At 36.3% G+C, this 25,734-nt stretch overlaps 4 protein-coding genes and 1 non-coding gene across 7 annotated transcripts; 3 read left to right on the top strand and 2 right to left on the bottom strand.

The window, feature by feature from the left end:
• Positions 1 to 6,417: 6,417 nt before the first annotated feature.
• On the top strand, positions 6,418 to 13,569 carry LOC125223425. 2 transcript variants are annotated; one of them, XR_007176714.1, is made up of 2 exons: positions 6,418 to 6,692; positions 7,219 to 7,456. XR_007176714.1 is itself a non-coding variant. In XM_048126569.1 (2 exons), the coding sequence occupies exon 2, from the start codon at positions 12,617 to 12,619 to the stop codon at positions 13,502 to 13,504; it is 888 nt and encodes a 295-aa protein (XP_047982526.1). In that variant the 5' UTR covers positions 6,418 to 6,692; positions 12,615 to 12,616; the 3' UTR covers positions 13,505 to 13,569. The 2 variants fall into 2 exon arrangements, 1 of the variants encoding a protein (XP_047982526.1); XM_048126569.1 differs by lacking the exon at positions 7,219 to 7,456 and adding an exon at positions 12,615 to 13,569.
• On the top strand, positions 6,799 to 6,882 carry LOC125185742. Its single transcript, XR_007170244.1, has one exon. It is a non-coding gene; the product is annotated as a small nucleolar RNA SNORD96 family (small nucleolar RNA).
• Positions 13,570 to 15,371: 1,802 nt separating the features above from the next.
• Positions 15,372 to 18,499, bottom strand: LOC125221939. The gene is made up of 4 exons (XM_048124286.1): positions 18,095 to 18,499; positions 17,055 to 17,115; positions 15,723 to 15,906; positions 15,372 to 15,490 (listed from the first exon to the last, which is right to left on the bottom strand). The coding sequence occupies exons 1-4, from the start codon at positions 18,155 to 18,157 to the stop codon at positions 15,412 to 15,414; spliced, it is 387 nt and encodes a 128-aa protein (XP_047980243.1). The 5' UTR covers positions 18,158 to 18,499; the 3' UTR covers positions 15,372 to 15,411.
• On the top strand, positions 18,441 to 22,841 carry LOC125221937 (putative pentatricopeptide repeat-containing protein At5g08490). 2 transcript variants are annotated; one of them, XM_048124283.1, is made up of 2 exons: positions 18,495 to 18,640; positions 18,744 to 22,841. In XM_048124283.1, exons 1-2 carry the CDS (start codon positions 18,624 to 18,626, stop codon positions 21,094 to 21,096), a joined length of 2,370 nt encoding a protein of 789 aa, XP_047980240.1. In that variant the 5' UTR covers positions 18,495 to 18,623; the 3' UTR covers positions 21,097 to 22,841. The 2 variants fall into 2 exon arrangements, with proteins under 2 accessions (XP_047980239.1, XP_047980240.1); XM_048124282.1 differs by having other exon boundaries at positions 18,441 to 22,841.
• Positions 21,112 to 25,497, bottom strand: LOC125221936 (probable linoleate 9S-lipoxygenase 5). The gene is made up of 9 exons (XM_048124281.1): positions 25,255 to 25,497; positions 24,511 to 24,794; positions 24,018 to 24,258; positions 23,550 to 23,891; positions 23,349 to 23,434; positions 22,981 to 23,088; positions 22,593 to 22,897; positions 22,233 to 22,496; positions 21,112 to 22,025 (listed from the first exon to the last, which is right to left on the bottom strand). The coding sequence occupies exons 1-9, from the start codon at positions 25,442 to 25,444 to the stop codon at positions 21,272 to 21,274; spliced, it is 2,574 nt and encodes an 857-aa protein (XP_047980238.1). The 5' UTR covers positions 25,445 to 25,497; the 3' UTR covers positions 21,112 to 21,271.
• Between the last annotated feature and the right edge of the window lie 237 nt (positions 25,498 to 25,734).

The following is a 25,734-nucleotide window of genomic DNA, read 5'->3' as shown; positions in this document are numbered from 1 at the left end:
GTTTAGAGTCTCTTCCTTTTCACATTTCTCTAGAGTTTTTTTTTTTTTTTTTTTTTTTTTTCAAATTTCACTATATACGTCTATAAATATTCACATATTCTAATTTTAAAAAGGATATAGTGAGTATTTCTGGTTGGAAACACTTCAACTTCTTGAGGCGGTCTTTATTCTCTTTGTAATCTTCAACCATTTCTATGAGACCTTTTGAAGTTCTCATATAGTCTATAAATAAATGTACAATGTATTCGTCATTGTTTGTTCGACCTCGAAGCTCTATCAAATTCATCGATGCTTAGCATGTTTGATTATATGTTTCTACACACGCTTAATAGGAAGTTGTTTTATATTTGGATCGGAACAATATGTCAATCCACAAGCCACGTAGTCGGAAAGTAATTTGTATTACTTTCCTCAACTCGAATTAGAATTTGTTTTGTTTTACAATTTTTGTCGTAATTTTCGTTTCAATAAATTTTGTTTCTTTCCTTCGGTTATGCTATAATAGCTAGAGAGTACTGTACGATGGTTTGATTTTTTTTTCCTTATATTTCTAAATTTCGTAGTTGAATAGGGCATACTTACGAATTAATGTTGGTTTAACGGCCCATCCTTGAAACAAATTATTTAAAGTTTAAACTAATAATCATGTAGGAGCTATATCCGATCCAACAAAAATTAATCGAAATGTATTTGTGTGCGCCCAATCCTAACCAAGCTGTGTTTTTATGAATAGTAATAAAATGCAAACTTATATATGGTAGAAACTCAAAACTCCTCGACATAGTTTTAGCAACACTGTTTCAATACAATATCAACACCAGTGTTTTAAAAACTGGACCAGACTGGCCAGTTCGATCGGTCGAACCGCGAACCGGCAGCTGGTTCGGCCCCTAAAACCGTTAGTATAAATAATTTTTAGTTGTGATATGTTTAATTTTAATTATAAGCCACTAAATTTTATTTTTATTAATGTAATATATATATATATTATTAATATAGTTTATTACTCCATATTTACTAAATATTACTCCAAACTTACTAATAATTCAAGTTTAATTTTATGTATTAACTAATAATACTATTATAGTATATATTTATCCAAATTAACTAAAAATTGATGTTTAGTTTTATATAATGTCTATAATATTATTTCACCACATAAATGTTTTGAGATAATATGAATTTTATCTATTATTATATGTAAAATATGTAATTTTTTTGGCTACATTAATTAAAAATTTATATATTTAATAAATATTTAAATTTTACCACTCACTTACTTTAAATACTGTTAATATTTAATTTACTTAAAATGTTTAATATATGTTTTTGTTCTATGTCAATATTAATTGTAATATATTACTTACTAAATTTAATATATTTTGTAAGAGTATATTTAATTTTATATTTACAAGGTAAAACGGTTCGACCAGTGATTGAACCAGTCGGACGGGTTGAACCGTGAACCAGTAGCCTGATCGATTCACCGGCCGATCCGATTTTTAAAATATTGATCAACACAGTGTAAAATTTCAAGATTTTAATGTCAATACAGTATCAACACAATATCAATACAACATTAATCATTGACTACCATTGAAATTCTGTTGATATTTTCCTATTGATGTTTTTTTATGATCTGTTGACATTTTTCAATGGTCCAGACCATAATTTTGAATTTATACAATATTTAGAGTTTTCATTTGATCACGTCATCTAAATTGGGACTGATGCACGCCCAATGTTAAAAGAAGGGGATATATAAAGGGGGCTGCTTGTAAAATTGAATTTGCTAATACGTCAATTCTGAATAGCTACTTATTAATGAGTACATATGGTAATCATTACTTCCCTGAGAATTTGTAATTATAAGTTATATTCTGTCGCAGTAATTAGCATTTCAATCTCCAATTTGTTAAAAGAACAATTAATTTCAGATTAAGATTGGAAGTCATGAAGGTTAATTTAATTCATTCTTCTAACCTTGATCACTAATTTATTTGGAGTCTAATTATCCTACAATACAAGCGATAATTATGCTAAATCGCTAATTTATTTGGAGATGCAAAGAAAGAGAATACAAAACCAGAAACGATGATTCCAGTATGTATAAGTGCCAAAACAGGAACTCTTTAACTAAAGCTTTAATTTGGATTTCGGATCCCTCCCTCTCCCTCTTTCTCTCTAAAATTTAGGGTTAGAAGTGCCCTAGAAGGTGGTGCAGGTGGAAGAACAAGGACAGCGCATGTTACTCTTTTTGCGAGTTTTAGAGATGCAGTTTGCGATATCCCAATGAAAATTTTAAAAGCCTGTGAGTATTTGCGTCAAAGTTAGGGTTTTTAAGCATCATACATATCTAGGGTTTCCACCTTTTACTTTTGGGACCACTTCTCCATTATCTTCCTTTTACACATATTTATTACGGAAGTTGCTGGATGCACTTCATTTATTTAAATTAATTAGTATGTCATAATTTTATCAAGATTCTGCCCGGCGAATAACAAAATATATAGGGACGTTAGTGATTTTTAAGAAAATATTATTGAAATCTCATCAATTTAACAACGATCATAATCAGATGAAATAGCAACTGTTCAACAATGATCATCATCATATCTGATCATTTTCATACAAACCAATTGATGAATTTTATTTGAATTGATGAGCAATTAAGTACAAACAGCTGTGATGGGGTTCGATGTTACTTTTTCAAAATGTGCCAAGTACAGAAATGTTAAAACTTAACAGTATATAGTATAGTTCATAGGCCCAAGTCGTCGTTGTAGTTTTACTAGTAACTGTAATTCAATATGGAGTATTCACAATTTTATCAAGATTCTGCCCGGCTCATCCTTCTATCGAATAACAAAATATTGGGTTAATTATAAAAAAAAATACTAACACAGTTTATAAATTACTGAAATCTCATAAATTTAACAACGATCATGATCAGATGAAATAGCAACTCGATCATCATATCTGATTATTTCATACCAATTAACCAACATCTCTGCAAATTAGAATAAGATCAGAAAGCTAGTTAGTGGTGTTAATCGGCTACATTACTTTTTTAAAAATTGATGGGGTAAACAGCTCTGATGGGGTTCGATTTCAAGAAAGTAAACATACCTGGCCTTCACTTTTCCAAAATGTTATGTTAAAAATAGTCCATAGTCACCCCTAATCTGCTGCTGTAGTTTTACTAGTAATTGTATTAATTTGTGCCACTAATGTTTATGATATGCAGTTGTTATAAGGAGAAATATCACTCTCTCCGTCTGCGATTACTTGTCTTACTTTTACTCGACTTGAATTTTAATAGAAATGTAAAGATAGGCCAGTGGAAAAAGTTAGTGAAATGCGAATCGTATTTTTATATACTAGTATTAGTTTTATAATAAAATATGAGTGGAAGAAGTTAATAAAATATGCAATATTCAAGACCAAAATTACTAAATGGTAAATGAGACATGTATTTATAAATAAATTGAAAAAAGAGACATGTGATCATGGATGGAGGGAGTATTATTATACACCCTATGTCCCATTTAAGGTGAAACATTTTTTTTCACAAAAATTTAAGCAATGGTTTTTAGTATTGTAAGTGGATTTGGTAATAAAGTAAATTAAGTAATTTGATGGGTTATTTAAACATTAATTAAATTTTAAATTTTTACATATATATTTTTGACTCAACTTTATTTTATCCAAATAATACCTGCAAGTGTGTACGAGGTTATCGTAGCAAAAAGCAAGCAAGAGTATATCGTATCCTACAGAAACAATTAAGTGTAAACCTAAGTACCACGAACAAATTTCAACTACTATCCAGACGATCAGGAATTTTGGTTTTGAACTAATAACTAAGCATATAAATTCAGAAATTGAAATAAAACACTTAAACAAGAGAACAAAGAAGCAAGATATAGAAAATGATAGAGAAATATGCAGAATCCAAGGATCCGATGCACAACTCATAGCCTAACCCAATTGAAAGCGATTTACTTAAAGTCTCCAGAATTATTGAATCAATCACAATTGTAGATTAAACCCCCTTCCAAGGTGAGAAGCCTGTAGATTAGGTGTAATAATTGAAGTTCTCTTCTAATTCTTAGACCTAACCCCCAACAGACCGTTTAGATAAAAGATTCCACTCGAAACCTCAACTCTCCCGAGTTCTATTGAATTAAGGTGTGAATTATTCATCTTTTAAGGTTAAATATTTCATCTCCCGATTACTCTAAGAAACCCTACACTCCCAATTGGTGATCAGACAATTGTTAGGAAAAAACACAAGAATAATTCAAACAATTGCAAGAGCAAGATAAAAACGAAGTCAATTGGACTAAAACTATGAATGCATCTTCACCAAGAATTTTACATGAAAAAATTAGCTACTAATGTTCATGATAGAAAACAAAGAGAAACTAAGAAAAACAATAGAAATCATGATACGAAGTACAATTAGCGAGGAATTGAAGCTTGAATCTTCATTCTTCTTCCAAGAGTTCGGAGAGAGAGAGAGAGAGAGTGTATGTTGGCGGCAGGCGTGAATGTGTAGAATTGACCTAGATCTTCCCTCTTATTTCCTTCCTCTAAAAATCGCTTTTAGGCTTTGAAAATCACCAGGTTGACGGAGCCGGCTGGGTGGTATTATTATACTGGAAAATCACCCGGCCGGGTGAAACTTTCTGGAAAACACCATGCTTTAGCTGACTACCCGGTCAGGTGGGACTTGTTCGATCCTCACTGACTTCTCCAAGGCTTCTGAATAGGGCTGGGGAAAAATACCGAAATACCGGCCTTATCGTACCGAAAATACCGAAAATAAAATACCGAAAATACCGAATTTTCGGTATACCGTGACTTTCGGTACGGTATGATACCTTACCGAAAGTTTCCGGTAAGGTAACGGTATGAATTTTCAAATACCGCGGTATACCGCTGCATACCGAAATTCGGTATATACCGTAAATTAAGGTATATACCGTAAACTAAGGTATATACCACAAAAATATAAACACAATTATATATAAAATATATTTTATATATTTTTAAATTATAAAATCTATTATGAAATATAAATATAATTATGAATAAATTATATATTTAATTTAATTTTAAAATTATAAAATATAAATAATATTCTAAAAAATCTAATTTTCTATTTTAATTGATATTGAAAGTCAGGTATACCGCAAAAGTAAGGTATACCGAACTTCGGTACTGTATACCGAAAATGAGGTACGATATTGGTATTGAAATTCGTCATACCGAAAATAAGGTATACTGAAGTTCGGTATACCGAAAACTTTGGTAAGGTAAAGATATGATTTTTTTGAATACCGTGTTTACGGTAAGGTGTACGGTATGATGGTTTCGGTAAGGTATACCTTACCTACCCACCCCTACTTCTGAATGCCACCCGACCGGGTGGAATTATCAACATAATATCTCACCCAGTCGGGTGGAGCTCGTTTTACTCCATTTTTCACCTATTTTGGTAAGGTAAAGAGAACAATTCAAGGATATGCACAATAACATAGTATCACAGTTATAAGAGCATCTCCAAGGGGAAAGATAAGTTGAGAATGTATATTTTTCATTTACCTAATTATACTTTCTTAAAAAGTAATGGACTCTAAGTGAGAAGGTAAAATAAAAAGGCAAACAAAAATAACTAACTTTTTACCTTCTTTTCCAAGAAGAGGTAAAGATACCTTCTCAAAATAAAAGAAGGTATAAATACCTCCCCAAATACCTTTTTCTTTGGAGCATGAAATTTTATCAAAAAGAGGTAAATATGGTAGTTATTTATCTTTACCTCTCCATTTACCCCTTCCCTTGGAGATGCTCTAAAAGTATTTTATATAACAAAAGGTACATACATATCAGATTCTAAAAGTATTTTATATAACAAAAGGTACATACATATCAGATTCTATTTGGCACTGCAAAGGTCGTTGAGCCACATAAAGCTTGCAAAAGCAAGAAGGATTTTTTTTTAAAATTATGTTTTTGTGTTGTTTCTAAAACTTTATTTGGAGTAAATGGTGAGATAGAAAGATCGACATATTCTCGTTCACAAAAAATCCCAACAAAGAGAATAAGCAAGAATAGGAGTGCAGGAATAATGGAGATAAATGAACAACAAATCAAAATTTGATATATATAAATATCATAAATTTTTTTAAAAAAAAGTCAAAAATATTTTGATGTATTAAACACAAACTAAATATATAAAATAAAACAAATAAACTAAATATGCATCAGATTATGGTTGTACTTGTATAAAATGCTCAAATAAAGTATACAACATGCTTATATTGATGGATGGCCTAAAATCGATTTAATCATTAGTATTTGACATAGACGGCCCAAAATCGATTTAATCGGCTATTGATACCCAATTAGAAATAGCCCATGGAAATCTAGAATTATCCAAACCTAGGGTTTTAGCCGCAGTCTCTTGAAGACTATATATGTATCGGTATGAATAATTGAATGTGTGTATTAATCGCACCCACTGCACTCATCTGGCTTAGATCTCATTCGAATTCGATTTTGTATCTGTTATTTTGCGACGATTTGATCAAATTTGCGGCGAGCCATAATCGATGCTCGTATAACTCTAATTCAAAATCGTCGCCAGAAAAAGCTTATTCCTTCGTTGAGATCTCCGATTTCCGAAGGTGAGCCTTGTCATATCCTATCGCCTTGGGTAGCGGGTTACTGCTATTAACTCTTGGGATTGGCCATGAGAAAAACATTTATTCTCTATTTCATTTCTAATTTGTGTCGCCGGTGAGGAAATCTATTATCAAATTACACCATCTTTCGGGACTGAGATCCCAGTGCTGATATTCTGCAATTCTGAGGCTATTTCAGATTAGTTGTTATATTGTTTTGTGAAGTGAATAATTAATTGTGCTTATTGACGGTCCAGTGCTGTATCATTAAATATACGGCACTTAACATTATCATAAGCTATAGTAAATTCTGAGCCGCCTTCGTCTTTCGAGTCTTCTCTCCATATGGGATTTGGCTATCCATGTAGTGGCTCTCATTTTTTCCTTTCTACTGTTTATGGATTTTAAAGAATGATTGTTTTTCGTGCGACGTCGAGTTTATTTTAATTTTAGTAGTTCGTAATTTAACCTTCAAAATAAAGTGTTCCCATTTTATTTAAAAATGACTGATGAGGATCCTGTTGTTAAGTTCATTCGGCAAGTCTTGAGGGACGAGGTGAGTGCCCTGGTAAAACGTGAAGTGGATCGACTCTTGCAAGCAGAGCTGGAAGCAGCAGTCCCTCAACTGGTCCAGTATCGAGTTCGTTTACGTGTGTTTTAAGTTTTCTATGTTTTTTAACCCCAATTTAGTCGGTTGGTTCAGTTAGGAATACCTGGTTAACTGAATTCAAATGGAACCAAAATTGAAGCACTGAACTGAAACCGAATTTGCCTTGGTTCGGTTCCTAAGTCCTAACAGCACTAGGTCGGTTCCGGTTCGGTCCGGAACCGAAATTCAAAAAAAAGGTGAATTAGAAATTAAACTTTAATTCTTCGTTAATTGATCATCTATTAATTGAACGGGTTGATAATAAAGAATCAAAAATAAAGTCAATTTGAAGCACTGAACTGAAATCGAATTTGCCTTGGTTCGGTTCCTAAGTCCTAACAGCACTAGGTCGGTTCCGGTTCGGTCCGGAACCGAAATTCAAAAAAAAGATGAATTAGAAATTAAACTTTAATTCTTCGTTAATTGATCATCTATTAATGGAACGGGTTGATAATAAAGAATCAAAAATAAAGTCAATTTGAAGCACTGAACTGAAATCGAATTTGCCTTGGTTCGGTTCCTAAGTCCTAACAGCACTAGGTCGGTTCCGGTTCGGTCCGGAACCGAAATTCAAAAAAAAGATGAATTAGAAATTAAACTTTAATTCTTCGTTAATTGATCATCTATTAATGGAACGGGTTGATAATAAAGAATCAAAAATAAAGTCAATTTGAAGCACTGAACTGAAATCGAATTTGCCTTGGTTCGGTTCCTAAGTCCTAACAGCACTAGGTCGGTTCCGGTTCGGTCCGGAACCGAAATTCAAAAAAAAGGTGAATTAAAAATTAAAACTTTAATTCTTCTTTAATTGATCATCTATTAATGGAATGGGTTGATAATAAAGAATCAAAAATAAAGTCAATTTGATATGTTTTTCTTTGGACTTATGCAGTTAATGTTGTTTTTAAAGGACTGTACTAATTATTATAATACTATGTCTTTGCATACACAGTTTAAATAAAATATATATTAACAAATGGGTCATCGCATGGTTGTACAACGGTTTCTCAGTAAAAATAGCATTTATTCATATAGAAGGTAGTAGTAAATTCTACAAAATGGAAGTAAAAGTAGTAAAGCATTTATTTCCTAAAAAAGTAGTAGTAGTGGTGTATTTATTCAAGATCTTATAGTGTTACAACTGGAACACTGTACTTTCTAAATAATTTTCAGTTGACATCAAAATTCTAAGTACTTATGCTAAATTAGTATTAAATCGTTATTGTAGTTGTAGCAAGTAATTAGTGTTGTTTCTCTAAAAACACTTGCACTGTAAATAATCCTTAAATCTTCAGATCGTTGCTTCATGTTTGTATAAAAATTTACAACCTGTTCAATCCAAAAGTTGAAATATTCAATAAAGTAAACAACTCTAAGTTCAAAGATTCCAAAACAACAATATTAATCCAAGTTTACAACCTACTCAATTCAACAACCATTCAAAGTTCAAATATTTTAAAAAATACTCCAAGTTCAATATTTTCAAATTCCAAAATAAATGCACGATAAATTTAACTTTCATCATGATCATTTGAATGAGTTCTTTCCAATTCTCCCAATTCTGCATCGTCCAATGGCCATGTCACTTTGCCATCCTTATGGAGTTCCCCACCACTATCAAAAATAATGAATTAAAGAATAAGTTCAAAATGAAGAATAAATAAATATATTAGTAAATAGCAATGAATTACTCACTTTCAAAGTATTGCTTTTGCATAAATGGTATTGGTTCTCCTTCTTCTTCCATGAGATCTGCATAAGTAGTACTAGACCTCAACCAATCCTCAGAGCATATCAAAGCTTCTACCATTTTGGGTGCCAAAGAGTTTCTAAATATCGACAGCACACGTCCCCCCATGCTGAATGCCGACTCAGAAGCTACGCTTGATATAGGAATAGCAAGGATATCTTTAGCCATCTCTGAAATACCGTATGTCTTCCACCACATAAGAATGTCAAAATCAACATCTTCATTGGCTGGGTATTGCCTCTCTGCGAAGTAACGAGAGAGCTCTGAGCTTCCATCATCATCCTCACTAGCAACATAGAGAATGTTACAAGAACTTTTACCAAGAAATCGCAGATTAGTCGATCTACTCGACATTTGGCTAGCTGAAGTTGTTCGTGGTTGTGTTTGGTCAGCCACTGGAGTGAATTCTTTCTTGTACAACTCAAATAAGTCAAAGACTGACTTTCTCAACTCCTCTGCCAACTCATTTCCTCGTGCTTCACCATACAACGTCTTCAAACAATGCTGCACATGCTTCATCTTTTGTCTAGGATCTAGCATTGCAGTAATGTACAAAATTTTGTTCATGTTTGGATTAAGCTCATCTCCCTCCAACCAATACTTACCAAACTTTTCCATCATCTTCTTGGCCATGTATCTAATCTCAACATCTTCATCATCCTCCAACGTTTTTATGATAAGGAATATGTCACACATCTCCATTAAAAATGAATGTGATGTGGCATACGTGGTGCCAGAGACGAGACAAGTCAGAGCATAAAACGATCGGAGAAAACTACACATCTTCCTCATTTCAATCCAATCTTCTTCTCCAGGTACGCCAACTGTGAGGTCTTTGTGTTTTAGGTTTCTCAAATCCCTACCAAACTGGGGAGTGACGTTGTTGTACAGCTTCATAGCCGGCTCATATGGCAATGCCGCCTCGAGCATTAAGTAAGTCGAGTTCCATCTAATAGGTACATCTTGACACAAGAATTTTTTTTTGGTATCAACCTTACATACCTTGGCAATATTCTTGAAGTCTTTAGACCTTGTGGATGAACCCTTTATCCATTTCACTGCTTCCCTAACTCGTACAATAGCCATGCCTATTTGTTTCATGCACTCTTCGACAATCAAGTTAAGTATGTATGCAACACACCTCTGATGAAAATATTGCCCATTGGCAACAAGCATGCCTCTTGCACTGAAGGTGGACTTTATTTCCTTGATTGCTACACCATTATTTTTAGCATTATCCATGGTGCAACAAAAAAGCCTCTGAATGCCCCAGTTCGTAAGGGCCTTTATCAACACCTTAGCAATGTCATCCCCCTTATGACTAGTATGTCAAAGAAGCTGATTATTTTCTTGTGCATGCTCCATTCCTTATTGATGAAATGTGATGTAACACAAATAAAGCTTGTGTTATTGACTCCAGTCCAACAGTCGGTGGTGATTGATACTCTACTCATGCCTGGTTTGGAGAAAACCACTTTCACTAGTTCTCTTTTCTCTAGAAACATCTTCACACAATCCGATCTTACCGTGTATCTGCTCGGGATATTAAAGTTTGGTACCATATCACGGCAGAATAAACGAAATCCCTCTCGTTCCACCAATATGAATGGTTGTTCATCAAGAACAATCATCCTGCACAATGCGTATCTGCCCCTTTCTTGGATGTCTTGCCGCAATTCATCTTGGCTGAGTGGTGTTTGATTCTTTTTCGCTTCATTTTTCTTCAAATATGAAGCATGATGCTTCCACATAGCAAATGTGCCATTGTGCTTCGGATCAGCAGCTATCGTTTCTCCACACAGTTTGCATTTCCCTTTTTGAATTGAATCTTCAAACACTTTATCAAAATTTTGCCATATAGTCGATCTTACTACTTGTTTACGTTTTTTTGATGCCGGCAGCACCATTTCCTCTCCCTCTTCTTCTCTCTCAAGCCCTAGTTCTTCAACTTCAATATCTTCAAGTATATTATCGTCGTTTGGCTGATTGCTCCCTAAGTCTTGAGTGCAAGACTCTGAATTTGACATTTTAAGATTTGCACGAAGATAACTGTTACAATTTTGGCCTTCACACAAGTTCAAACATAATCAAGTCTTGCTAAAAAATTTCTTGTCCTCACAAATCCATGTACAAAAAAGTGAATTCAACAAGAACAAAAAGAGAAACTGAGGAAAAAGTATAAAAAGAAAGCTGACTTCCTTTTCTTGATTGAATGACCTTTTCACAAAGTGCTTCTCTTCCACAAACAAAGCATTGACTCCTACCTCTATGCAACAAGGGAAGCTAATCAAATTATCAAACACATAACAACCACAGATGAGGTGGGATTTACATTAAAATTTTTAAATTTTGAACGTATCAAAGGAGTTGAATGTCATTCCCATAAACTTCACCAAAGTTCAAGAAATTGAGCTATACAATACATGAAACCAAAAATACAAAGACAAAAGCACCAATTAACTCAACCATTTTTATCAATTAAATACAAAGACAAAAGCATCAAACTTAACAGATCACTCAATAAACGAGGCAAAATAAAGTAGCTGAAAACAATTCAAAATTCTCAATTTTATCATAAAAAATCAGCTAATCAAACTTGTCAATTTTCTAAGTATCAAAACACATATTCATCGAATTGAATTGGGGGGAAACAAAATCCTAAATGGAGAGAAAGAGAGGAGATGAAATTTACCCTGCTCTCTCGAAGTAGACTGAAAGAAATTCTTACATTCAATGTCCCAAAGTCAAATTTCACACAATGAATGTTTCTCATTCTTAAACTATAGAATCCCACTGTCCTAAAATCAAATTTAAACATACTCATATTCAGATTCAAAATATAAACAAATAAAAAATTCCTCACAAGTCACAAAGCTTCACACAATTGGATAAAAACCAACTAAATATCTAAAATTGCTACTGACCGGTAAGGCCGTAAGCGGGAACCGCCGATGGTCGTGGACTGTGGGGAAGGAGGAGCTGCCGCAGGTAGAAGTGGGAAGAAGGAGCGTCGCAGTCGCTTGAACTCTGCGCTCTACTTCGCTTCGCCGCGTGAGAAGAAATTAAATTAGGGCTCGTTTTGTTTTGGGTGACTAAGTTTTGAACTTTTTAAAAAATAAAATAATAGAATAAGAATAATTTAATAATAATAATCGATTTTCGGTCTTAAATTCGGTTACACCGATCGATTATCGGTTAGAACCGATAACCGATCACCGCCTGAACGGTGGGAACCGAAATTAACCAATAACCGAGATGGGGCGATTCTCAGTTAACCGAGATATTCGGTTCGGTCATCGGTTAACCGACTAACCGATGACCGAATACCCAGCGCTACCCCAATTGATTTCTTTTAATATTTGATAATCACCTACAATTAAAATCAATTAAATTGGACTATTGGAGAACTGTAAGGTTAGCCAGGAATTTTTAGGACTCATAATTTTAATATTTGATAAACACCCCACATCTCATATTTTACTCCACCCCAATCTATTTTCATCATCTAAAATGTTTCTTTCTCTAGCAATGAAACCAGATCGAAGTCATCTGAAGTCCGCCAAAAATCTATACCCCGGCAGAAAAACAGCCCCTGGCCGAGACTCGGGCCCTTGCAGAAATGTAGGCCCAGGCCAAAACACAGGTCCAGGCTTCCCTCCTTTCCTTGGCGGTTTCCCATACCCAGGCTTTCCTTGGTACCACGACAATCCATCCTACCTCTGCGATCACCCATACTTCGGCTTTCCTCCGTACCTTTGGAATGTCTATGTCGATATTGGTAGACTCAAGAGTCAGCCTGCCCAGAGGCCTATTCAGCTTCCTATGGGCCTGCCCAATGGGATGGCACCTGCGAGCGAATCAGAAGCCCAATTGCGTCTGGCTAGTGAAGTGGGTGTCATTGCGGATGTTGCTCATGCGATGCTATACAGAATGCTGTGTGAATACCACAAGTTATTCATAGCTGAAACTGATGAGGAAATGAAGAACATGCTCAGGGATATTATCAAAGAGCTAAAGTTTAAATACTGGGATATTTATGTGGTGTTGATGGGTTCAACCAAGTTTCGTGCGGGTGCCGCTAATTGGCCGAAGTTGACGAGGCTCGACATCCCGATAGGGAAAAAGTTGGCAATGCGGATGTCTAGGGGAGGCGCCATTGGGTCTCATGAGGTCCAATTGGCAACTCCTAGTGTTGAGCCCAGTCACGCTCTCATCAACCTCACGTGCCTGCTACAGCAGATAATCATGTTCGAGGCCATACAGAAGTGGAAAACGACGGATGACCCCTTATATAAGGAGATGTTGGAGGACGTTATCCAAATTATGAGGCGCAATTTGATGCTCCCACCCCTAACTGGGAGTGTCGTTGTCGACTCCGATGCTGCCGGGACTGGCCAAGGGGACTCAGATGAGTGAGACGGGTGGCTGCGTGTGGTGAAGCTTAGAGATAGTTTTTTTAACTATGAAATTTTGTTATAAACTCTTGAGAGGCAACAATATATAAATCTTCATCTAAAAGATAATTTATGGAGCATGACAAAGAATTAGCGTTTATTTTATCTTGCCCAAAGGTTTCAAAGTATTTGGCGTTTATTTTGTCGTTTATTTTGTCTTGCCCAATGGGTTCAAAGAATTTGGCATGACAATTTGTGTTTTAACATGGTGGTGCCTTTTGTTTAAATCCCATCGATTTATCCTAACCGAAATAATTTAAAAATATTTATAAATTAAATTTTGTTACTATTATGCTTATTACTGGAAAGGATCACCTATAACTTTTCCTAATACATATCCTAATCCACCCCTCACATACATGGTAATGGCCCCACCATCATATTTTATGTTTGTATGAGGTGGAGTAGGAGATGTTGTGGGAAAAGTTGTAGGTGATCCTCGTTGGCTTATGAGTGACACAACTTATTAATAGGATGCACATCCAAAAATTACACCAACTTATTACTCTCTCGTCTCATTACATGTGACACAATTCTTTTGGACATATGTTTTTAGGTAGTGACATTTAATAATTAAATAAATGAAAAGAGAATAAAGTAGGAGTGAAAAAAAGTAGAGAGAGTGAAGAGGGTATAAAGTAAGCATCTCCAAGGCGAGAGGTAAATGGAGGAGTAAAGTCATATAATTATCATATTTACATTTTCTCCATGAAAATCATTCTCCAAGGGGAGAGGTATTTGAGAAGGTATTATACTTTTTTTCATTTTGAACCTCTCCATTGATGGAGAGGGAGGTAAAATCATATAACCACCATATTTGTCTTCTTTTCATGAAAAATCATTCTCCAAGGTGGAAGGTATTTGAGAAGGTATTACACTTTATATTTTTTAATGCATTTTGTACTATTATTTTATTTTTTAAAAATTATTTACCTTTCTATATACCTTTCTCCTTTGGAATGGGTTGTTTTTTGATAGGGTATATTTCACTTTTTAGGTAGGGTATATTTCACCTTTTTGGTAGGGTATACCTTTCCTTGTTGGAGTTGCAGAGAGCGATAGAATGTTTTTTTTGTTGTCGTCATAAAAGAAAATGTATCATTTAAAGTGGGACGACCAAAAAAGAAATACCCCTCATTTATGGTCAGATAGAGGAAGTATACTTTTTTTCAAAATGAGAAAAAGAAATATTTCAAGACTAATGGAAGGTATGGAGTACTCCCTCCGTACCACTCAAGATGACCACATTCTTGAGTGATACGAGATTTTAGAAAATGTTGTTAGGTAGAATAAAGTAGAGAGGAAAAAGGTAATTGAATATTTTAATAAGAAGATAGAGAGGTTATTTTCAAAATTGGAAAGTGATCATCTTAATTGAGACAAACAAAAATTGATTGAGACAAACAAAAAATGAAAGATACTCATTTTGACCGGAACAGTTATATTAAATCTAATAAAGTGCTTGGAGTAACCGTTCTTCTTTTCATTCTTGTAATCTTTCAGTTACATTTTTCAATTTTCAAACTTGTTTTCTAGACTTTTTTCATCAAAATCAAAATCAAAATTTACATGCTTTATTTCTTTATTGTATTAAACAAGCTTATGCCTCTATATGGTTCACCCCAAAGTATTACTCCCTCCGTCTCTGTAAGAAGTATGAACATTTGGTTCAGCACATATCTTAAAGTATAATTGATAAAGCAAGAGAGGGATAAATGATAATATAAGTAGTGTTAGTGGATAGTGAGCTTCACATCATTAGTAGTGCAGTCAGTGTAATGACATAAGTTGTAAATAAAATGATGTGGAGATGTAATGCATTATTTAACTATTCCAAAAATAAAAAGTTCATAGCTTTTTAGAGACGGACTAATAAGGAAATAGTTCAGATGGATAGAGTATAACTTTGGCTGTAATCTTGCAGTTAAACTTGAGTGCTTGTAAGTACCTAAAATACACATCAATAAGCCACAAGCTATATCCAAAAATATTTGTGATGTTACCAAATACTATGTAAGTTAGTCGCCCTCTAATCTAACATGCTCACAATATTCGAGTTGAGGCCTGTGGATGAACCTATCTCTCACATGTTAGAGATAATAGTCTAGAACCTTGGAATCAGGGGGAGAAATTTAGATGCAAATACTAGCACATACTGAAGTTGAGCAATTTCTAATTACCACATATATACAGTGGCTTCTACGAAACCCCATCCGTCTTCTGCATCTGGCCCCATCCAAAACCCTGAAATTCGGACATGTGCACAACAACATGCACCACCTACATCAACCCACTCTCTTGAATGCCTCCCCGTCGATGAAATCATGCCTTCGCCACAATACTTGCCTGATACACGCTTTTTCACTGTCGCAGTTACACAAACTTTACTCAGTATGTCATTTATGCATCTGCTTTAAACTAGACAACTTCATACTCCCTCCGTCCCACTTAAAATGCAACATTTGAGAATCGGCACGGGATTTTATGTAGTATTGTTTTGTGAGTTAATGAAGAGAGAGTAAAGTAAGAGAGATGAAAAAGTAGAGATAGAGTTGTTTCCATTTAAGGAAACGTTTCATTTTTAATGGGACAACCAAAAAAGGAAAACGTTGCATTTTTAATGGGACAGATGGAGTACTTCTTAAAAAATGTCTACCTCTTATTATCCAGCATATGTACTATACTATATTATTGTGATGTGTTTTTAGATACGACTATGTTTATCATACTCAACCAGGGTGGATCAGTTATGGACGAATGGCCTAAACAGCACACCTCTTCTTCCTAGAAAAATTACTAATTGCTTCTCCTAATTTCAATTCATTTTATTTCACAGCATAAGCATTATGTATTGATGGGTTTATTTTCTTAGGGATTATTTATCAGTCATCAGACAAACCTATACAGGGTGAAAATAATTCAGCAGGTGTTGCAAAATCCATATTCCTCTTTTTCTTTCCTATTGAGTCTGAAGTTTAGTAAGAACAGGCATGTCATTAAGGTAACTAGAAATATGAAGTAGGATTGTAGGAATATCAGAAAAGGTAAACAGAGTGGAGAAGCGGGGGTAAAGCACAGAAATCCAGTAAAAGCAAGCTATTGGCATCACCCAGTGTATGCGTTTTGACAGATTCTTATGGTAAAAATCCTTAAATAAAGAACAAAAGAGAGCATGAGAGCCCAAAATTTCTATACAGAATCATATACTGAAGACTGAAGGAAAAAACTAGTCATCACTGAAATGCAACTGGCATGTCAAATACTTTAATTTAGGACACCACTTATGGGAACAACCAATGATATTTAGCGGAAAGGTCTTCTAAGGAGTGCATCAAGTATTCAATTTCTTTATTTATTCGGTTGGTTCAAAACTACAGAAAGTTGTCTGTTTTATTCCAATTACTAACTTTTTACATCTTTTTCTAAACCATTCCATGTTAATAGGGACCCTCCCTCCACAAAGAATTGCAACTCATCCCAACAGATTGCACATCAAGCTAAGTGAAAAGTACCTGCTCGGCTGGTAAATGAATTTGAAAGTCTTCCACCAGTTAATCTCCTTGAGTAAGATGGCTGCAGTAAAAAAAAGACCTATTATAACAACATATCAAATGGTATCATAAGAAACTAAAGCAAATAAATAGAATGATAAGTGCCAAACAAGAGCACCCTAGTAACCAGGTAGCATAGAAGAAAGATTGCAAACACAGCCTGACTTATACTACTATTCTTAAAGTACTCATTGCGTGTTATCTGTTAAGGGAGTATATGAAACATTCTTAGGACAAAAGTAAGCAAGTCGCATATTTTGGCATTCAAATGCGCAATTATCTCAAATTCCAGATTGTGGTCTGTTCATACTCGAGCATCAAATCAGTAATTGTATTCGGGCTTCCGTCATGCATCACATGAATCGACTAAATTCTAGACAGTAGACAATATGGCCATTTTTAACATTCCCACAAGCTGAAAAACACACACAATTAAAAAGCAGAGCAGACAGAATGAGAGGTTTGGTTAATAGAAGATTTTATCTTCTGGGAGAGAGGAGAAGATTCAAAGAGACCGTCTAACAATAACCAGCTGCAGCCACTATTGTATGCATCTATAATTCCACAGCCTTAACTTGTAAAAGCAAATTCAAACTAAAGACTCGCCAAGACAGATACATATTTCAAAAAAAGAGATTTCACTTATTATCATTTCCAAAATCAGATAGTAATATTTCGAGAGGTACATACAAAAATATATGGCACCAGCTATTTCAAAATCCATCAGAACCCGCATTATTATAAAAACCCTAATGAGCAAAGGGAACTAATTAAACTCAAAAGACATTTACAGTTTACATTTTAAGCTCAAACATCAAAACATAGTAGTACAACAAAGTGATATCCAATACTTGGTCAATTAGAGAAGCGCCGCAAATATATACGTTATTTAAAATTAAATAGGCTTGTTTTCTCATTTCTCTTGTTCTGATATAATGCAACTCTTGGAATTTGTTGATAAAAAAAAAACAAAGTTGTTAGTTGGAATAGGTTGAGGTCACCTGAAATTGAGTTTGGCGGGAACAGTGCGGCATCGAGAAGCTGGCCGAAAGTAGGAGCGCCATGGCCGGAGGAGGAGAGCGGCAGACTGCAGCAATAAATAATGTCCTAGAACATGTTTTTCCCAGTTTTTATTTTTATTTTTATTTTTTATCTTATACTGTACCTTTTCCCAACAAAAATTAGCTTGGAAATCGATGTGTACACGTTGGAATAATTACTTTCCGTATGGACATTTCTATTTACCGTTTTCGAGCATCCGTCCAAAACCATCCACATTTGCCCTAGCCCTGAATTTATTTATCTTTTTTTTTTTTTTTTTTTTTTTTTTTTTTTTTTTTTTTTTTTTTTTTTTAAATCTTGACACAGAAGAATTCAGTGAATTACAGAAAAGTGAGGGCTTTGACGCTGGTATACGCTGACTAATTAGGTTTCCACGGCTATGGGTGCAGTAAAAGAAGCTCTTTCCCTCTTACTCCAAAGGAGAAACTATGACTCCAGTTATCAAGTTTTAGCCGATGTTCTTAAATCATGTGCGCCAATATCAGGTATCAAATTGGGGAAATCTCTACACGCTCATGTTGTTAAAGAAGGGCATGTTTCTTGCCAGTTGATTTCGAAAGCTTTGCTCAACATGTACGCCAAATGCAGAGTTCTTGATGACTGCCGCCAGCTGTTCGACGAAAATCCTGACCCAGATACCGTCACTTGGAACACTCTCTTGTCTGGGTTCGCGGGTTCCGCCCGCCACGATCACACGGTTATGAGGTTTTTCAACATGCTCCGTGCTGTGCGCGATCCTAAACCGAGTGCCGTCACTCTTGCTATTGTCATTCCTGTCTGCACCCGCTCCGGAACCCGGGGTGCTCGGAGGAGTGTTCATGCCTATGCGATAAAGTCTGGGATGGAATCGCAGACATTGGTAGGCAATGCTCTAGTGTCGATGTATGCAAAATCTGGACTTGTTTTGGATGCGTGCGTTGTTTTTGGAGAAATTTCTGATAGAGATGTAGTTTCATACAATGCAGCAATTGCAGGTTTAGCAGAGAATCAGCTTATGGGAGATGCTTTTCAACTTTTCACTGAGATGATTAGAGGGCCGGTGATGCCTAACTATGCCACCATTGCAAATGTTCTGCCTATTTGTGCTGCTATGGGGAAGACTGGTTGCGACAGATTGGGAAAGGAGATCCATGGCTATGTATTGAGGCGCTCTGATTTGGAAGATGAAACAACGGTGATTAATGCTATTTTGAGCTTCTATCTGAGAGTTGGTCGAATACAAGAAGCAGAGTCTTTATTTGATCGAATGAAGTTCAGAGACTCGGTTTCCTGGAATTCAATCATTGCTGGGTATGCTTCAAATGGTCAGTGGTTGAAAGCGTTGGAGACATTTCGTCGTTTTGTTTGCGTGAAGATGGTTGGACTGGATGCCATCACTGTTATCAGCATTCTTCCTGTTTGTGCCCAGTTAAATGATCTGCAAGTGGGGAAGGAGATACACGGGTATGTTTTGCGGCAGCCAGCTTTAAACAAGGATACATCCATTGGAAATGCTTTTACAAAATTTTATGCAAAATGTGGCCGGATAGATGCAGCATTTGGAACATTTTCACTTATCCGTGAAAAGGATTTGATATCATGGAATACCATGCTTGATGCTCTTGCATTAAATCTACTTACAACTCAGTTTGCTGATCTCTTGTGTTTGATGTTTGTGGAAGGAGTAAAACCTGATGCCATCACTATCTTAACTGTGGTACAGCTTTATGCATCTCTTTCCAGAATTAACAATGTTAAAGAAACACATGGGTTCTCATTGAGATCCGGTGTTCTGCATGGTGATACGAAACCCACTCTCGGAAATGCACTGCTTGATGCATATGCCAAATGTGAAAATATGGAATACGCATCAAAACTGTTTGATAACTTATCTGGAAAGAGGAATGTGGTCACCTGCAACTCAATGATTTCAGGATACGTTGAAAACGGTTCGCTAGATGATGCAAATACTATCTTCCATAGTATTTCTGAAAGAGATATTACCACTTGGAATCTTATGATCCGAGGTTATGCCCAGAACGAGTGTCCTGGTGAGGCTCTCCGCTTGTTTCATGAGTTACAGCATCATGGATTAAGGCCTGATCCCATGACAATTGTGAGTGTAATACCTGTTTGTGGTCAAATGGCTTCAGTGCACTTGCTGAGACAGTGTCATGGCTACATAATTAGGGCTTGCTTCAATGATGCTCATTTAATGGCAGCTCTTATAGATGTGTACTCAAAATGCGGGAACATAAGTGCTGCATATAAACTTTATCAATCAACTCCACAGAAAGACCTTGTTGTGTTCACGGCTATGGTTGGAGGATTCGCTATGCATGGAATGAGCAAGGAAGCAATTAAGGTCTTTGACTTTATGCTCAAGTGTGGTATTAAACCGGATCATGTTGTGATCACTGCTGTTTTATCTGCTTGTCGTCATGCTGGTCTTATTAATGAAGGATTATCAGTTTTTAATTCAATAGATCAGGTGCATCACATGGAACCAAGCATGGAGCAGTACGCATGTGTGGTGGATCTCCTCGGTCGGGCCGGTAAAATTAAGGAAGCATTATCCTTTCTAACTGACATGCCGGTTGCACCAAATGCCAATTTATGGGGTACACTTCTTGGTGCCTGCAGAGCCCACCATGATGTGGATACAGGTCATATTGTAGCTGAACGTCTTTTAAGAACTGAAACCACTGACATAGGAAACTACGTGGTTTTGTCAAATATGTACGCTGCTGATGCTAGATGGGACGGGGTGTTGGAGATGAGAAAGATGATGAAAACGAGAGATCTGAAAAAGCCAGCAGGTTGTAGTTGGATTGAAGTGGGAAGGAGTAAAAATATGTTTGTAGCTGGAGACTATTCTCACCCAGAAAGAAGCCTCATTTACAGCACGTTGCATCACTTGGAAAAACTATTGAAAGATCTGTACGAGTCTCCTTGTACTTGAGACAAGGACAGCCGATTCATGCAAAATCATAGTTTCCAAATGCATATTCACTTTCCTTTTAAACAGAATTTGAAAGCTAGCCATATAGTTCAACAGGAGTTTTACAGATAACATTTGCAACCTTATTTGACAAATCCTAGCAAGCAAGACTGGGGAAATAAAATGCTACTAACAGTTACATAGAGATGCTGTTGGGAATTCCCCTGCCTGTCAGTCCAATCTCACTGCTAGGGTACAGCAAAGTGTATGGCATCTTCACTGGCCCCGACCTATTCCTCCACCTCTTGTCATTGTTCAAATCGATGAACTTTTGCTCTACCTCTTTTAAGCGTTCCCCAAACCTTTCGAATGCTTTGCAGGCCTCTGTGTCTGCTGTCCATTCAGGAGAGTCTCTCTGTCCAAGATAAATCTCATCAGAAGAATGCCTAGATAAAATTTCTACAAGGGAGATGCCAAGCACACTTTGCATCTGGGAAGTGATGGTTTTCAAGTAAGCCTTTTCAGGATTCAACTTCATTTCTTCATACTCAGGAGTGCCTAGATCTGGAATGAATCTCCGGCTAGTAGCCGGACGATTTGGCAGGTACCCTCCATAAGGGTACTGTCCAAAATTTAATGCTGCATGAAGGGCAGACGCCACCCATATGATAGTGGTGCACGACTCTATAAGCTCTTCGCGGGACTGCATTTTTGGCCACCAGGGTTCGTCTTTCTTGTCTCCGTGTCCCTTTTCTCGTATTTCAGTCCACCATGCCTGAAGCTCAGGATCTTCCTGAACCATTTCATCAGTCTTGTAGTAAATGTTGCAGTAGTCCTGAACCCATGTTTTGATTGTTCCCCAGATCTCGAGTCCATCAACAGCATAAGGATAATCCTGTATCAGTAAGCGCACACCATGCAGGCAGCTAGAGTCTTTGATTGCCACCCCTCTGAAAATTTGTAGATAGAGTTAGCAAGAGATGTAAGTTCAAACCTTTGAGAAAGCTGTAGAGTTCTTTTCATTGAGCTTTTACAAAATTCTGATGCAAGGCTATGAAAGAGCATTGATTTTGACAGTGCCTTAGCATTTTTTAATCTATTACCATTTGCAATCTTATGACAATAGTATCATATTGTAGAATTCAATCTAAATGTACCTCTTTATAAGGTCTCCGGGAAGTGATTGTTCTGGGAAAACCCAGTCCTTGTAAACCATAGATGACATCTCCAAGGAATATTTTCCTGGAAAAACTGTAATCTCAACAAACCCTCCAGCACATATCAGGGATTGACGAGCTAGTGCATTTATATTCATTGTATCTCTGAAGTGAGGCTGCAAAAGCTTATGAATTGGGTGGAGTACGCTCAGCTGTCTGTTGGTGGCGATAATAAATGGCTCAATTGATGCATGAGTGTTCAACCTGAGATGAGAAGAGGAGAAAAGGTTCTAAACTTTAGTCATGAAAGATTATGATGTGCCTATTTTTTTGTTTTTGCAGCTTTGTTAACTACTTTACCAGTGACTTATGAGCTGATGATATCCAGAGTCATCTACTGCTACATAAGCCTTCGCCAACAGCCAGATGGCACCTTCAACTCCATCTTCTGCTGGGGTGCATACGCGACTTACTGCACCATAATGATCTCCTTCTGGATGTGGCAAACTTAATTCAATTGCTACAGGCCTCAGTGTTCCATCTTCTTTCAAGAAAAGAACTGTTCTTGTTGCATAAGTCTTTGCAGCAGTAGTGTTTATCCTCCTCAGGTATGGCATCAGGCTGTCATGGTGATCTAATATGTACAGCTTATTGTTCCGGATTGCCTATATGTATAAGCACCCCAATCACTTAAGTCGATGATTGATAATATAAATCATCCATGCAATCAAGTTCGATTTAGTTTTACCTCAGCAACAGTCAAGCCTTCTAGATTGTGTATTATATGCTCTTCTGATATTTTGCTGGATTGCCTTCCATATAGCTCTGGATTTAGTTTGCTTGTTGGCGGGAACTCCTGTGAGCAGAATCGTATTAATAATCGATCTTGTAACACTTATAACCTCATAGGTTAAACAAATATGATTAACACAACCCTGTGTTATTCTTTGTTTTCATTTTCATTTTCATTTAGCATTATCAGCAGTTCAGCACATGAAAGTTATTCAGCAAATTCTGTGTTTTGTGTTTCATTCTGTTTTGTTTACTCAAAGCTTCATATCCGATGCTGCTCCCTTTTCATAGGAAAAAAGATAACGAGCAGGAAACTTTGTTTACCTGGAGGCGTTGGATAACGACAGGATTGATTCCAGCCAGCATTTCTCTACCGAATTCTTCATCAGATCGCCATGCATCTTTATCCTCTGCTCCACGAAGAAAATAACCAATTAGTTTAAGTAAAAGGTTATGACTCTTAATTTCTTAAATTAATACATGCCCATGTCTACATATTCAACATATCTTTTCCACTAATATTACCTTTGATGACCTGTGGCAATGGAAAATTGTATGTTTTCTCTCCATCTGATCTGAGTAGCTCCTTTATCGTTTCTACAGGTATGTGATGTCTAATTTTCTCCAACAAAGTTACATTAGTTACTGCAGAAGCACCATCATAGAGCTGTAGCACTTCCTCAAATGAGTCAAATTCGTCGGGAGTTTTGTCAAACAGATCCTTAAACTCAGGCGCCAGGAACTGAAATATTGACTTTAGTGCATATGCTACAAAATCTGACATCTTCAGATGACTAAACCTTTCATCCCTTGGGACATAGATGCTCAAGCTGTTATATAATGGTATCCTGCTCTCGATTCTGGGATCTACAAAGTAGTCAGTTATTAAATACTTCTGGTTCATACTTAGATGCTTAAATGCATAGCATCTTTCAATATCAGAATGCATCTAAACATGGTAATCTCTTCTCGGTTTCATGCTTAACCTCTTACCAGATAAAAGCAGAGGCCGGCCTGTTCTTCCTCTGCGAGGATATGGGTATTCAGTTGAACCCCCTAGAATGGGACGTTCATGCTCGGGACCTTTATCAGGTTCACCTAAATCATTGTACACATCATAGTCATACACCCTATCCCATTCTTCAAGCTTTCCTGTTCCAGTTCCTCTCAGATTCTCCAATTCTTCTTCTCTGTAACCACGAAGTGGTGGTGGCGTTTGGCTGGGGAGATATGTCTGCAACAAAAGGTTATTTTCTTCTTTATATAGAACACATGTCACGGGCCCAACATTACTTTTACTGAAATAAAGCAAATTGTTTAATTGTAAAGTTTGACATGCAAATTCTGTTTGATTTTGGCTCAAGAACATATATGAACTTGATATCGCACAGAAACAAATTTTAGCATTTGATGCAGCTTCATATATAAAGTTAGTGGAGGTAGCTTGTTATAATATATTTGACATGCCGTACGAATTTTGTTTTACCTGATTGGCAAAAAATATACGGTCTTTGCTGTAGCGCTCAGCATGGTAAACCCAAGAATTGCAGATGAAATGGACGCGACCATGACCAGGAACGTCTTCAAGAGTGAGGTTCTTGAGGTAGAATTCACTATGGTGAAAGTTTGCGATTGTGAATGCCCCTGGATAGCCCATCTCCTTGCTCCATTCGAAGGTCACATTGTACGTCGCAGCTGCTGTCATAGGGGTGATTTTCGTGACCCAGTCTTCCAGATGTGCTGTCTTCCCAAGTTTGCCTTTGCAACTTTCTGCTCTCATAACAAACAGGAGTCGGTGATTTTGCAATTTTTGAAGGTCAGTTATTCAAGAATAGTTGCTGAAACTATTCATCTAACAGACAATCATAATAGGCTTGTTTTATTTACACACAAAAATCACATACAAGACCATAGATTCGCAACGTCTAAATGAAGTCAACATCAAAAAAACAAAATCTCGATAGTCACCCAATTCGGAGCCTCGATAGTAATTTGGCAGAAAAAGAAAAAAAAGCATAAAAAATTATATAAGCCACTCAACCCAGTCCTCCTTTTTCAAAAAGGGATCCAATCATCCAATCATGACTGTAGTTTCATGAGTATAACATGAATGAAGCACCGACAGTTGAAGGTCTACATCTCAACCGTAGACTGTGGATATACATGGAGTACTGATTAAATCAACGGTAGAGATGCAGCTACATACATAGATAGATGGATAGATACGTACCATCAGAATCTGGATCAACGGCGGTGCTAATGAGGCGGAGCGCGACCTTCCTGCCCCGAATCTCGTCAACTCGGTCGATGACGGAGGCAGCGACGTCGTTCACCCCGAGCAGGTTCTTCTTGATGAGAACCACCACTCCCTTGAGCTTGCATCCATTCTCCTCGTCGTACTTGGATTTCTTATCGCCCATGGCTTCTTCGCCAGTTTACTGGTAATAAATGTGAGGATTGGGAGTGAGAGTGATCAACAAGAGAAGTCATACTTATATTAGTAGAGTGGTGTTGACTTGTTTTCCTTCAACGAAAATTCCAGTGTGAACGATAATATTGTTAATAATTTATTTTTGGGGAGTGTCATTTTTACGTAAATAAACCAACGTAAATGTAGAACCAAATTCCATGTAAGTGGATTTGTATTAATGTTCTTGTCTGGGAATATAAGGTAACTTTAGTGGCCTTTGCAATAAGTGGACTTGTCACC

The sequence above is a fragment of the Salvia hispanica genome, chromosome 4 (genome assembly GCF_023119035.1).
Source record: "Salvia hispanica cultivar TCC Black 2014 chromosome 4, UniMelb_Shisp_WGS_1.0, whole genome shotgun sequence".
Classification (NCBI taxonomy): domain Eukaryota; kingdom Viridiplantae; phylum Streptophyta; class Magnoliopsida; order Lamiales; family Lamiaceae; genus Salvia; species Salvia hispanica.
This window is presented reverse-complemented; position numbering and strand designations above follow the sequence as displayed.